This window comes from Lissotriton vulgaris, unplaced genomic scaffold (genome assembly GCF_964263255.1).
Source record: "Lissotriton vulgaris unplaced genomic scaffold, aLisVul1.2 SCAFFOLD_3018, whole genome shotgun sequence".
NCBI classification, from domain to species: domain Eukaryota; kingdom Metazoa; phylum Chordata; class Amphibia; order Caudata; family Salamandridae; genus Lissotriton; species Lissotriton vulgaris.
Window position 1 is genome coordinate 93,809 of NW_028243156.1, and position 15,185 is coordinate 108,993.

Below are 15,185 nucleotides of genomic sequence, written 5' to 3' on the forward strand. Positions count from 1 at the left end.
TATCCAGCACAGCCCTGATCTCGTCCCTGGTCTTATTTAAGGCAGTCTCAGTCCTGTTTCCAGGTCTGAACCCAAACTGTGTTGTGTCCAGAAGATGATTGCTAGAATAAACCGCGTAAACTGTGGGTTCGTCACTTTCTCTGCAATTTTTGCAGAAAGTGGGAGATGGGCCAATAGTTATCGGGGTCCACCGTGTACACGCTAGGCTTCTTTATGGGGGAAACAATAGAGGCTCCTTTCCATTGAGAAGGAAAAACGCTGGTCTTAGACACAGTGTCGAAGATAGCTGTGAGTTTTGTAGCTATCAGAATGGAGATCAGCTTCAGCACCGATGGAGGACAGGATCTAATAGAGAACCAGATTTTGTGGAGGAAATCATTTTTACCACCAGACTGGAGGTGACTGGGAAAACTTCAATAATGGTCTCCTGTACAGGATTTACCTGAATCGGTTTTCCATTGGTGTCTGAGTTAGAACCCTTAAACCTTGAGTAGATTTGATCAACTTTATCCCCGAAACAATGAGAAAGTGTGTCACAGAAGGATTAACTGCAGTTTACTACTTTACTGCCTGGGAGTGTAGTTAGTTTAGTAACTATTTGGAAAAGATCCTTGGTAGAATTCCTTGCTAGTTCAATCTGTAGCATGAAGTAGTTACTCTTTTCTCTCCTCAATGAGGATTTATATTTGGACAGAGCAGGTTTATACGAGTCTTCCTCAAGCTTGCCATAAAGTGAACACCATCATCTTTTGTGTCTTCTACAATTTTTTTTCTTCTGTTCCAAGCATCTCAGTGAACCAGGGCGCAGAGATTTTATTCCAATGGGCAGAGGAGGTTTATACGGAACAAGCCTGGTGAAGGTTGTATTGAGCCACTTAACGAAGTCTAAGGAAGATTAATCACTATCTTGAGGAAGTGCAGGCTATGACTGTGCAAGCTGCTGGGTAAACTGGTCAATGTCAATTTTGTTCCAAACACGAAAATGGGATGATTGTCCAGGAGCAGTGCTTGGTTGCGAATTCCATAGAATATATATATTTTTTTAAATGATTGCGTGATGGTCTGACCAAACCAGTGGCAAGGTATCCTTTTCACTAATATGGGGACTGTTTGAGATGACACCGTCTAGTGTGTTCCCCGCCTTATGTGTGGGCCTGTTAATTAGTTGTGCTAGACCTAAGGTGCTCATAATTTCGGGTAAACCCCCAGTGTCTCTATCAGAGGAGGCCTCAAGATGGAAATTAAAATCATCTAGGACGGTGAAGTTGTTAGCATATTTGCCAGCTTCCAGCAGTGAGCCAATAGATTTTAAAAAGCCACTTTTAGGACCGGGCGGGTTGTATAAAAGCATGCCCTTAAATCATTTTTTTTTGAGTGCCATTATGAAAGTGAGTGCTTCGCAATCAAAGAACAGGAATATATCAAATTTAGCCATAAAGCATTCTTGATAGACTACAGCTAGGCCGCTGCCCCTTTTCAGAGGTCTATGCAACCTGTGAATTGAAAATCCTGTGGGGACAACAACTTCCATGTCAGTGCTGGACAATGCGTCAGCCCATGTTTCAGTTATAAAAAACAAATCAAGTTGCTGACTGTCTATAAAGTCAGTCAGTCAGTTCAAACTTGTGTTTGCATTAGCCGCTGTGCGAAGTAACAGATTAAGTGCATGACTTTCCTCACCTAAATATCATATTCTAACGTCAGAATGGAGGGCAAATCCTGCAGGGATCCTGGTGTCGGGAGCGTACAGACCACGGACAGGCACAGACTGGCTTGCCTTTGTTGTGCCAACTGCACAGAAGAGCTACTGCATGATTTAAATATCCCTCTATGTTGAGGGGGGGAGGGGGCGTGTCAAAACGCCAGCGCTGTGTAACTTGATCGTACAATCAGGGGGAAACCTAAAAACGTGCAAAACCAGGGTCCAGCAATCCCGCAGACCCTCACAAGTTGGCCTGTGAGGGAATGAATACTGGTAAAACAAAGTTAAATAAATAAAAATTGAGATATCTTAAACCATAAAATGCATAATAAATCACTCTCTTCCAAGATGGCACCCACTCAGATGGGAGCCAGGCACACCCACAGAACAGGCACATAGTGCCTACAAGGAAAACAATGATGAGAGGCAAATTCAGTCGTGCTCACAGTGAGCTCCAGTCTCTATCAGATAAGATGTTCTCTTCTAGCATTAGACATGGGAATACAGTTGTAAATAAGTATACATACTGTGAACTGTGAAGCTTCAGAGGGTGTAAATGTGGGTGTTAATTTGACCAAGTCTCGTTACAGAGATTCTACTGCTAAGTAGAACTGTGCCTTAGGATGACAGGAGGTCAGAATGTAGGGACGGTCTCTCGCTAACACGTCAATACCTGCCAGCCCAAATACGGGCTAGCTCATAGTGCCTCACCTGAACTCCTAACCTTTCTGGAGTAGCAGGTGATTTTGGCAAACCTATAACATATACTTTACTAGTGGGGGACCCATGGTAACAGATCATCAACCTTTGTATCTCACTCATGCATGCCTTTAGTAAACAAAGGAAAGACACAAAGTTTACTATACATTTATTGAAACTATCGTAGTCTGTTATGAAGCACATGTACTGCGATTAGCAAATATAACTTAGCAAAGTGATCAACATCACTACCAGGCTCTGTACAATGAACAAAGCAACCATGATCTGTCTGTCTAGGTCTATCCTTACTGTGTAAGCAAAGTGATGTTTTAGAGATCTCTGGGATAGCAACTGGACCCCATACCTGGCGTGTGTTTGTTCCAGGACAGGTTTCACTGCCTGAATTTTCTTCTCTGCCACAAAGGGACAAAACACAGTTTATATGATAGGACTACTGTGTTGGAAAAGCTGCAGCTTGGCTACTGTGTTCTGTCTAAAATGTTAGGAGCTGTAGCTGACCTTGCAGAAAACAGTACAAAATGGTGTTATGTATTCTAAAAGTCCTTCTATGAAATGTGCAATTGAAATCCCAAGAAGAGTAACTGAATGAGAAAACAACACGTACAGCGTATTTCTAAAATAATGTCACAAACATGTCATGTGTGGCTGTGTAAGCAGAAGCAGCCTAAAGCATCTAAAAAGCTAAACAAAGGGAGAACCAAAGTGGGCCAAGAAGAGGCATCACTATGGTCTTGGGGACATGCCCTCCAAGCCTATGAGAAGGACTGCAGGGTGCACACTGCATGTCAAGGAAATGTACATGAATATCAAAATACAGAAACCTCAGATATTTACCAAGGTGGGAATAGGAGGCTATGGGGTCTCTAGGATGAGTTGGTCTCCGCTCACTCATGTCAAGCACTAGAAAGTCACATGAATAAATGTTTATTTATTCCTCCATGAGTGATAGTCCATGTCCTATTGATGCACAAAAAATTGCGATTGGATGTCCTCACATACTACCAGGTGTCATGCTTCATCATAGGACTCCCCTCGCTCTTCAAAAACCCGGGTTTGATGAAGAGCAGGCCTGCACTTTATAGTAAAGGAGTCACTTCTAACTATTGAACCAGTGATGTGTCAGCATGTTTCGGTCTCTTGGCTTACAAGAGTCGGGTGCATTCGTCAGTGCGTAACACAGGATCATATTGTGGCATACAATCCTGTTAGTGCCACTTTTAAGTTGGGCAGACCTTTGTCGTCCCACACTTTCCTAGGTCCCTAGGTACCCTAACTCTGGGTCATCTGTGCCTCATGGAGGAAGGGCTCAGGAACCATTCAGATGCACCTTGAAGTATGTGTGACTACAAGGGCTCCTGAGCCCTTCCTCCTTGATGCAACCATCTCAGGCTTTGTTTGTTTTATTAGTGGGTATACAGATTGCTTACTAATCGTATGGGTTCATGCCATACAGTGCAATACCATTTTATCGTTAACGAATTTCAAATTGTACCTACTTGTATTTTCACCTAGACAACCAGAAACAAAACTGTATTGCATATTTTGGTGCACAGGTCTTTAATCGTGATAGTGTTTGGAATCATCAAGTTCAAGATTTCAAATAAACTCTTAAGATTTTAATACATCAAATTGTTGTTTTTTAAAATCTTTTTTATTCAGTTTTGACATTTTTTACAGAGATCAGCAGCAATTCATAAACAAATTCATACTATGAGGTTTAGAACAAAACGTCTTAATGATCAGAAAGACTTTTACATAGAATGAGCAACCCATCCTACCAAACATATAACAAGCAAACTCTGACTAAAAAATTCATAGTCGATGCCTAATCAATCCCAATTATGGACTATAGAAAAAAATTGTAAACATTAAAAAGCCATATATCGAGCAGAGAGCACTAATCCAGGTTCAAAAACCATTTGAACTAATACCACCCTGAATAATTCATCCATTCCGACTCAACTTATAAACCTGGGTTATTACATTTCCTATGAATCCTTCCATCTTGATAGGGGGTCTCAGATACATCGTTCCAAACAGTTTCGATTTTTTTCCCCTTCCTCTCATAGATAGGTCTTTCCATTGTATATATTGAGAGTAAGAGCCACTGTTAAAAAGTAGGGGGTGAAGGGTTGAGCCAGGCAGAAGTGATACTCAACTGTAATCCAGCCATAGCCATAAAAAGAAATTGATAAGCTGTCTCTTGCCGTTCGCTGCTGCGGACTCCCAATAAAACCAGAGCTGGGGTTAATGTAACTTTCAGCCCAAGTGACAAATCTAAAAATTTCGTAATGGATTCTAGCAAATTTTGAAGACATGGGCAAGATGCGATCATGTACGAGATCAGCAGCCAGAGCACCACACCGCAGACAAGTAGTCCCTGCTAACCCACTCCACTGTGCTATTCTCACCTGGGTATAATATAACGCAAAGACAGTTTTAAAATGTTGCGCTTGAAGCCCGGCCGAGCACAAAGCCGTCTGAGCTAGTTCTAGAGACTCTGAGAGCCTCTCCGATGCGACCCCCACTCGTTCCATCCATTTGCTCTCGTGCTTAGCTAAATCAATCTGCTTTAACGCTAATAATTTGGCATACAATAGCCTGATAGTGCCCTTGGTGCTACCCCTGATAATATCTATGACTTTAATCCTACTAAACCCATTTTACCCCCCAACCTTCTTACCAAAGAAACTGCGTAACTGTAAATATTTTTAAAAAGTTACGCCTTTCCAGCCCAAACTCCAACTGAATATCCACTAACTGACGAAATCCTTCATTCAGTTTTAAGTCCCCAGCCACCCGGACCCCCTTCACTGACCAAACTGCCATAACCTCATCAGAGAAGATTTCCGGAAGCGTGGGTTTTTGTAAAGCTGGGTGTAGTGATTGAGTCACTCCAGACCAATCTTTTTTTTTAATGCCACCCAGATCTTCAAGGCGGCTGCAAGAGTCTTACATTTTGTCCTTTTATAATAACTGGGGTCCGTAAATTTCATAAAACAATTCTCGGCATGATCCCCCAGTAGCAGCTTATATACATCGGGAAGCTCTGTTTCCCCTTCCAGATCTCCAGAAGGTGTGCCAAATAATATACCCATTTATTGGAGAGCTGCAGCCCAGTAATAACTTCTAAAGTCAGGAACAGAAAACCCCCCTCGCTCCCGTGGTAAGGACATAAACCGGAGAGCCCTCCTGGTTTTTACGTGCACCCATATAAATCGATTAACTAAACCTTCCAAAATAACAAACCAATGTTTCTCAGATTCCAACAGAATTGCCCTAAACAAAGAATTTTTGGCAGAAACATCATCTTCACCACATTGCATCGACCAACTAATGATAGATGAAGATTATGGATTCTATCAAAATCAGCTCTTGCCTTCCTGATTACTGGCTCGATGTTCCTGGCTACCAAGTTCCCCAGGTCTGGCATAATCGTTATTCCCAAGTATACTGCTGATTGTGTGACACGAGGATCTTCAATAATAGCATACTGGTTCTTTATGGCTTGAGTTTTGGTTCGGTTTAGAGAATAGCATGAATATCTGACAAAATCTTGTGCTACTGACTCCACCACCGTCGGTGCAGAAGAAGGGTCGGCGATAACAATAGCCACATCGTCGGCGTAAGACAACACCTTAGATTCCAAGCCCTGACAAACGATTGGGAGAATTCTATTGTTAGCATCAAATCGCCGTATTAAGGGATCCATATATACAGCAAATAGCAGGGGCGAACATGGGCACACCTGCCGAGGCCCCCGCCGAATAATAAAAGGAGATGTATGGCCACCGTTTAACCTTAGGCGAGCTGTGGGTGCCAAATACAGTACCTGGATGGCTTTAATAAAACCCTCCCCAACCCAAACCATCTCATCGATCCCCATAAAAAATCCCAGGAGACCCTATCAAATGCTTTCTCTGCATCTAATAACAAGGCAGCCATAGGGTCTCCTGAGATCTCTGTTGCATCGAAGAGTGTTATCACTCACCGTACATGCTGCGTAGTCCCACGGCCCACTATAAACCCATGTTGGCAGGGGTGGATAGTTTTCCTTAAAATATTATTTAGCCTTGTGGCCATAGCTTTTGAGAAAATGTTAACATCACTATTGAATAATGTTATGGGGCCGTGCGAACCTGGCTCCCTAGGTGGCTTTTCTGTTTTTTAAGAAGACTATAACATCCGCTCCAGTCCACGACTCAGGTGCGGGCCCTTCCCCTTTGAGCCAGCAGGATAACCTCGATCAGGTCCGATCCGATTATGTCCATGAAGATTTTATAAAACTTTAACGGGATCTGATCAGGTCCAGCCTCCTTGCCAGATGGTAAATCTTGCAAAGCCCTTATTATTTCATCTTGTGTCAACACCCTCTCATGTATCTCCCTGTCAGCTGGATCAACCTTATGTAGGGACACCAAATTGTTTTAGTGCCTAGAAAATCCAACAAAATATATTTTGCCTCCAATGAAAGTTTGTGTTAGGTTTTTCTTTCCTCTGCTATTATCAATTCTATTGCAACACTGGTATGCAAATCCTTCCTTTCTTACATTCCATGAAAACTGAACAGCCAATATGTATTTTTTTGCAGTTTAACCTTTATAAACGCAGATACATTACTATTGCACCAACAACTGCACATATGATGAATGGAGGCGATCATACTTACGCGTGCGGTATTGTTGTTTTAAATATACTGAGCATGCAATTGCAAGTTCTGTCCCAGATTTCTAAGGTAAATTTTTCACCGTTTAGAATCACAACGTTTTCTAAGCAGTTTGTTCCGGAACGAGCCAGCTGTTCATTATCTGAAACAGAAAATGTTGTGTTTGGTAAATACATATTAGCATTATCAACAGATCTAATGTATGCAAAATATCTTCCGTATACCTTGCTGCACACACCAGTAGAGCTGTGAAAATATGTCATCCAGTAGAACACCGCTAAGAACTTCAAAATACTGGGTGAACACATCGCAAATTGCGTAAAGTGCATGATTACATGTGGTTGTCATCCATTCAGCTTTCTGAAAAAGAAAATTCTTTTAAAACACATATTGGAATGCAGGCACTTTTCAATTGCACACAAATGTTTTTCAAGAAATGAAAATAACATTTTGCAAGTTGCAAATAAAAGAACGAAATACGAATCGCTAACACACTACAGGTGTAACTCAGAAGACACTGAAAAACAGTCCTTTAGGATTTGGCGGAGTTGGAGCGCTGCCATAAAGTGGCATAGCACCCACTCTGTCAAACTCATGGTTCCGACACCCCATTTATGGGAGCCTCAGGTGACCTCGTCATCAGAAAACCTTGACTTATGAGCCCGTCTATCACCCGGTCACAGTGGAGAATTCTCGCTCTCCTGCGGCAGGTGTGTTTTCACAGATTCTGCTGCCCAGGATCAGCACTTTGGCAGGAAAATTGAAATATGTTGCAGATGCGCTGTTAGAAATCCTTCTAAGCATCAGAGAAATTCATTTTTTGTTTGTAAGAAATTAATCTCCACCTAGGGGTGGATGCTGAAAAAGAAAAAAAGAACACTGAGTGGGCTGCAACAACATGGATGCACCAGTAGATGCACTTTTGGCAAATAAATCCGTCTAGGCAGGCAAGGGTATGCAAAAGAGGTTGGTTGATCCTCCGCCAGGAGAAGAAGATAAGGGGCCTGACAACCCAAAAGGCCACCCACCAGGCTTTGAATCAGACCGGGCCATTTACATGATGGTCTAATTACTCTACTTGCATTTAGTACAGCATGGTGAAGTGGAGCCCGTGGCATTAGGTTCATAGAGTAACATATTTATTATTAAAGACATATTTTATTTATGACCAATGGAAAAAAGATCAAAATTCAAGTTTAGGTAATATACGGTTTAACCAGGATAACCGTCTGGCTAAATAAGTCTTGTAATTTTTATTTTTTTGTTTTAATCTAAGTTTCACATGGGTAATCTATCTGTAATTGTATCACATATGATTGAATCTAGGTACTGAGCAATTCCATTGCATCATAGAGGACCTACCCTCCGTCCTGGTGCTCACAAGATGAAGGAAGTCAAAGAAACTGATAGATACATCCTGATAAGGTACATGCACAGTGCATTTTATCTATACAGCCACATACTAAGTCCTGCACACATGCAGTACATGGATACTCACACAACACAGAGGCACACAGTAATCTGCGAGCACAGTTACTGCTGGCTTGTGCCTCTCACACCTTGTTTCAGACCCATTTGACAGAAAATGGACAGCGGAGTTGCTGAGAAAAGCAATCAGGGTTGAAGGTATTTGGAAAACAGAGCAACCATGAGATATTAAATCAGGCTCATCTGAACAGTACAATGCTGATATTAGAACACCACTTGCATTAGTACTGCCAAAATGTCCGTTTTCATCTGCTTTAGGAATAAGCAAGTACCAACCACTTTTGAATCATCTCACAGTAACTGTCCTTTTTTCTTCAGCTCTGTCAAAAAGTATTTTCAGAAAAAGTCTCTCGTAAAATTCTATCACTCTCAATGCTCTTATCTGCATAGGAAAAACCTATAATTTTAGTTTTAGTTTTTACTCTGTGATTGTTGTGTAAGGTAAATGTCAACAGCAAATTAAACACCTGTGAAGCCAAATCTGGCGAAAATAGTCTAAAACCTAGAGCAGAGGAGGAAAATATGTTTGAGAGAAAAAATGATGGACAATACACAAAAGTGTTAGACCTGGCGTCCTTTAGCGTGTTTCCCCAGTCATTTTCACTGCTATTCAGTGCTAAAGTGCGAGTGCTCCTACTGTAAATTGTGTTATAATCTGTTTTCCATGATTGCCATATTTGATTTACTAGTAAGTCCCTAATACAGTGCACTGTGTGTGCCCAGGGCCTGTAAATCAAATGCTACTAGTGTGCCTGCAGCACTGGTTGTGCAACCCACACAAGTAGCCTTTCAAAGGTATCTCAAGGGCAGTGTCTGCACGCAGTTTTTTCTGCCATGTCGACCTGCCAAGTGCACCCACTTGCCAGGCCCTAACCTTCAATGTTCTTACATGTAAAGCACCCCTTAGGTAGGCCCAAGGTAACCCCAGGGGCAGGGTGCAGTGATGTGTAAGGCAGGACATGTACTGGTGTGTTTTACATATTTTGTATTTCACTATTGAAGGGCTGTCTATCCCATAGGTTTACATGGGAGCTGCCTTGTAACATCCATTGGAACAAGATTGAGGAATTTAATTTAGCCTCTCTAAACTCAGAATTTATAAACACATCTTTTAGTAAAGGTAGTTTTTAAATTGTGTGTTTGAAAATGCCATTTTTAGAAAGTGGGCATTTACTTTCTTAACCATCTTGTGTGCCTCTCTGTTTGTGTATGTATGTGTCTGATCGTGTATTCACCATCTTGTTTTGGAGTGACAGGAGCTGGGGCTGTGCATTCACACTAGACAGCCACAAGGGGTTGGAGGTGTGTTCAGCCTTTCCTGGGTGACTCACAGCCAGACTGAATAGACCTTTCTGCCTTTAGTGAGGTGGGAGGAGTTTTCACCAGCACCTGAATAAGCTGGGTCTGCTCTGCACAATGCGGTCTCCACCGCCTGTAGTGAAGGACAGAACTGGTTTTCACTGAAATCTGAGACTTTCAGCCTAACATTACGAAGGGAAAAGTAGTATAAATATTGGGGCCCTGGCCCCAGAACTTTAGAACTCTTTTGGACTAAGGAATCTGCAAAGAAAAAGAGCTGAAGAAGCTGTGTGGAGGAACTACCACTTTGCTGCGTGCTTTGCTGTGTTGGCCTGCAGTGGCTTCTTCTGTCTTGGGCAGTTAAAGGACGGGACATATTGCAACTTATTTTCCGCAGTTTCTTCAAGGGCTTGAGGTAGAGCGCACGAACAGCAAATACTTCAAGTTCATCTGCTATCAGCACTGGGAACTTTGTGTTTTGTGCTGTAAAAGAAGAAAACCCACTTTGACACTGTCAACTTCGCGCTGCCGGCTCTGTGACCTGAAGACACTGCAGAGAGCATTGCCCCGCATCAAATCGCACCCCTGGTCTCACTGCCGCCGAAGCCTGACGCCGTCACCAAGCCGCTGCTTGCACTGTGCCCTGAGGGCACTGCACTTCGCATCGCCTCACATAGCCACCCTTGTATCACAAAAGCCGCCACACCATGCCGGTACAGGTGCTGCTGCCTGCACCATGACCTGTGGACACCACTTGTGAGGTACTTGAAGCATCGTCTCGCCCCACATCATAGCTCCAGTCCACCGACGATGGCACCATCAACTCCTGCATCGTCAACCAACGCTGCTTCCTGCACCGTGACCTGTGGGATCATACGTCGCATCGCCTCGCAGTCCCAATGCCAGCATGCCTGACTTCATCTTCAGGGAGTTCGATTTGCAACTCGTGTGACTTCAAGGGCTTTATAACTCCAGCACCAACCTCTGGAACTGATGCCGACGACACCGCTTCTTCGGAGCTCCATGCAGGGTGCACAATACCCTGCATTTCCAAGGTACTCTTTGTGGGTCTTCTCGACACCGTAGCTGGCCCGGCCTGAATTGTTGGATTTGTTTGTTCACAGCGCTGTGATAGCCCAGCATGGAGCTATCAACTTCAAGGAACTGTATTTAAAGTTTATTTTTGCAAAATGTGCCTCTTGAGTACCGTATCTTGGATTTATTTGTTATATATATATATATATATATATATATATATATATATATATATATATATATATATTTATTAATTTTATTGCTTACAATCGCCATGAGGATTTTTTTATTGTTTTGTCCTCGTTTTACCCAGATAAATATTGGCTATTTTTCTGAAACTGGTTTGGTGTCCTTTTGTAGTGTTTTCACTTTATTACTGTGTGTTATGTACAAATGCTTTACACATTGCCTCCGAGATAAGCCTGACTGCTCAGGCCAATTACCAAGAGGGAGCACGGGTTTATTTTAGAAGTGTAATCTCTTTACCCTGACTAGAAGGAAGGGTCCCTACCTGGACAAGGTGCACACCTCTCCCAACTAGAGACCCCCATTTCCAACATTGGTGGCAGCAGTGGGATAGGACTTACATTTGCACTTGACCTACAGTGATTTGTGTACACTACTGCCATATCGCAAACCTCTGCGTATCATATACTGTTTTCTTTTGGTTTATTTTTGTCATTCCATTTTTGTTGAGCTTGAGCTTTCTGCTGCATCATGCCTGAGTCAAGAACATCAGGAGTTGCATCCCTAGAAGTGTTTTTTGAGGAGGAAAGGTTGGACTCCTACAACATGAAAGAGTTGAAGGCTATTTGCAAAAACCTGAAATTCCAAATCAGAGGCCTCACCAGGAATGAGGAGCTACAGAAGTCGCTGAGGGCCTGGGTAGCAGCCAGAAATGCCAGTGGACAGTCTGGAGACCTCAGTTTGAAGGCTGAGGAGCCTATTTCTAGGGTGGATCTGCTTTTGGGAGGGGGCCCTCCAGGGCAGGCAGCCACGACTTGTCCCCAGAGGAGCTGGAGGACAGGCGGGAAGCAAGGGGAAATGCAATGGAGCGGGAGAGGCTCAAGCTGACAATGGAAGAGAAAAGGATTGTTAGACCATGAGCTTTGGATCAGAGCTGCTGGATCAGAGAAGTAGGTCCGGCTCAGAATGTTGCAGATATTCCTCAGTGCATTCTGATAGAATACAAGAAGGGAGATGATATCCAGAGGTGTGTTCAGGGCTATGAGGCATCTATCCACATGGATGGTGTCCCTGATAAGAATTGGGTAGCAGGATTGTGGCCTCATTTCTCAGAGGAGTGGAGGGACACCTTGTTGACTTTGGGTAAGGGGTACAACCTCACCTACTTTGACATGAAGGAGGCTCTTATCACCTGGTATGGTCTATCTCCTGAAGAGTACAGGGATTAGTTTAGAACCAGTAAGAAAACTGATTACCAGACATGTGTCAATTCCTTTTTTGCAGGTCCCTGGATGGTTAGATGAAGGTCAGCAATAAGACAGATTTTCAGCTTCTGTACAATTTGATTGTGTGGGAGCACTTGTCTAGTCAATGTTTTGCAGAGCTGCGCCAGCACTTGACAGATAGTAAGCTGACTGACCCCAGGAAACTTGCTTTGGAGGAGTACCGCTGGGTGAGTGTATAGGGGGGAGATTCCATCAAAGGTGGGGAGGGTCCCCAGAAGAAGAGTAGGGGGACAAGAGTAAAGCAAAGGAGTTCTCTAAAGGGCCCCAAACTAGCACACAGGGTAAGGATTCCAGTGCCCCAGGAGATAAGAAACCATGGGTCTCTTCAGGAAAGCCTCAAGAGATGGGACCCCCGTAAGTGCTTTGTATGTGACCACGTGGGCCATATTAAGGGGGGGTCCCAAGTAGGCCCAGCCACCCACCGGTCGACAGTCAAGATGTTGGCTACTGTAGCGCTCGGGGAGGATGGGGTCCCAGGTGAGTTTGGGGATCCCGCAGAAATGAGCCTTGTCTCACTAGGGAACAGTGAGATGGTCCAGGGACGCCAGGTGCCTGCAAACACTAAGAAATACAGTGCCTTGGAGACCATCAATGGGCAAATGGTAGAAGCTCTCAGAGATACAGGCGTCAGTGTGAATTCAATCCAGTGTCACCTAGTGTCTGAGGAGCAAGTAGTCCCTGGTGCATTCCACCAAGTAGTTGGTTAAGATAACTCAGAGCGCCAATGTAACGTGGCACAGGTTCCTTTTGAGTGGGGGGGGGGGGTCTCAGGGCCTTTGAGGGTGGTTGTGAGCCCCACTATGCCTGTTGATTGCGTGCTAGGTAACGACCAGGTGCAGTCCTTGTGGAAGGATGGGGAGCTCAGGTCTCACATGGAGATGCTTGGGTTACCAAAGTGGGCATGTGTGACCACTCGTCCATGACAGCCAGAACGAGTGATCAAATGGACTGGACCCTGAAACAGTGGGCCTGGTGCCTGCCAAGAGACAGGGCAAGGGGAGTGGGGTGTGGGAAACCTGCTCCTGAAGTTCCCAATGTCTGGGAGGAGGATGTACTCGAGGGGGACGCCCCGGAACCTACAGGGGAACAAGTTGATGAACTGGGGACTTATCTAAGCTGACGAATTGGCTGCAAGAAGGGGGTCCCATCAGTGGAGAGTTAGGCAGCACATATAATTTTTGAGACAAAGTACACAAGCACAATGTACAATGAAAACACAGTAATAGTGTCTAATAAACACACTGTGCACCACCAGCATGCAACACTAGAAAGACTTATTCAAATCAAATCCAAAACGTTAAGGACCCACACTTCTATCTGACTCATTTTCAATAACCCCGCAATGCTGATGCAGGAGACATTATTATCACTTAAAACAAGGAGTATTTCCAAAGTCTTAAAAGTGAGTGGGAAAATCAGAATATCACGCCTGCTTATTAAGCAATGCCCTTTTGCCTTCCCGGAGAATATACAAGTTACATCTGGCTAGACAAGGGATTGGAACAAAGAAATATCACCATTGACCATCATCTTTCCCTCCATGAAAAGTTAAAACTAGAGACACTCATAAATTGTAACAACAAGCCTTTTGTTGGCCACAGAAAAATGATACAATTTCGAAATATCCCATGCAGTGATTGGCTGGCCTTGTATGATACACACACACACCTTTATCTTCCAAAATGAAGGCATGAATGCCTCAATAAGAAAAGCACCTTTTCTTCCAAACCAACGCTGGCACGCAATTCAGAAAGCACCCCTTAATGCTCTCATAAGTTGCATCAACATTAATATTTCGTTAAATTTTAAATCATACAGTACTCGTAGGCCTACTTCTCCTTATTTGCTTCAATACTAAAAATATTTCACTACATTAGAGCCTAGGGGTTAGTAATAATGGGCTTGAATGTTGTGCTGTATTTATTAAGAAAGGCATTATAAATTAAAGGGTTGAATATAAATAAAGCAAGTTCTTACAAAACACACATCAGGATAAATATAAGCAGAAACAAAACTACTCATCAGTGGCTCTACATTAAATCTTACTCTCAAAGCACACAGTTGTTGGCCCTGAACATACCTCTGTCTGCTGCTCTGGGAGCTTCATGTTATCAAAAATTCTGAAGACAATCCTGAATAAATCCGTCCACCAGTGTTTTTCATAGGTATGCCCGTAGGTTTTCATTACTTCAAACATTACTGTCAGACCTCTATAATTAAAGAAATTCGAATTGACATTGAAAAGGGAAAAATTCACAATGTGAAAAACGTCCTTCAAAATGTTACATTGCACACATATTTCAGTAAAAAAACAAAAACTTTTCAGTAGAACAAAAATTCTATCTGCATAGTTAGAAGTATATGTGTAATTTCAAAATCTACATCAGTAATGGAAATGCAATATTATATTTCCTACTTTCAGGCTTTAAAAGAAGCAGCACATTTATTGTAACTTGCCCATATATTGTATGCAAAACCAAAACAAGCAACGATGAAGCCAATAAGTTTGAATGTATTTATAATATATTCAGACATATACAGCAAGCACATATAGCAAGATATCCAGGCACACATTTTAACGAAGTCCAGCAGACATACTTGCACCTATGTAGAGAAAACAACAACTATAAAGGTAACTCTAGATACAGACCAACAACAGTCATGTAATTGTGTGCAGCTTGAGGCACAAAATGATGTTCCTCTACAGAGCAAAGAATGCTGTTCAACTGAGGGCAAAAGTTAATGTTCTGTGTGCCACTGGAGCATTAATGATACATACGCCTTGGGCGATACCCCTCAGGAG

General features: G+C 43.0%; 1 protein-coding gene across 1 annotated transcript in view; it reads right to left on the reverse strand.

Moving 5' to 3' along the window:
- LOC147668689 (brefeldin A-inhibited guanine nucleotide-exchange protein 1-like) overlaps positions 1–15,185 on the reverse strand; it is a gene marked incomplete at its 3' end in the record, with an annotated part of 274,357 nt that overhangs the window by 93,451 nt on the left and 165,721 nt on the right. The window contains exons 11-13 of the mRNA XM_086948511.1: positions 14,463–14,592; positions 7,313–7,448; positions 7,092–7,230 (exon numbers count right to left, since the gene is read on the reverse strand). Coding sequence (XP_086804637.1) covers positions 7,092–7,230; positions 7,313–7,448; positions 14,463–14,592 — 405 coding nt within the window. The remainder of the gene's footprint in view (positions 1–7,091; positions 7,231–7,312; positions 7,449–14,462; positions 14,593–15,185) is intronic.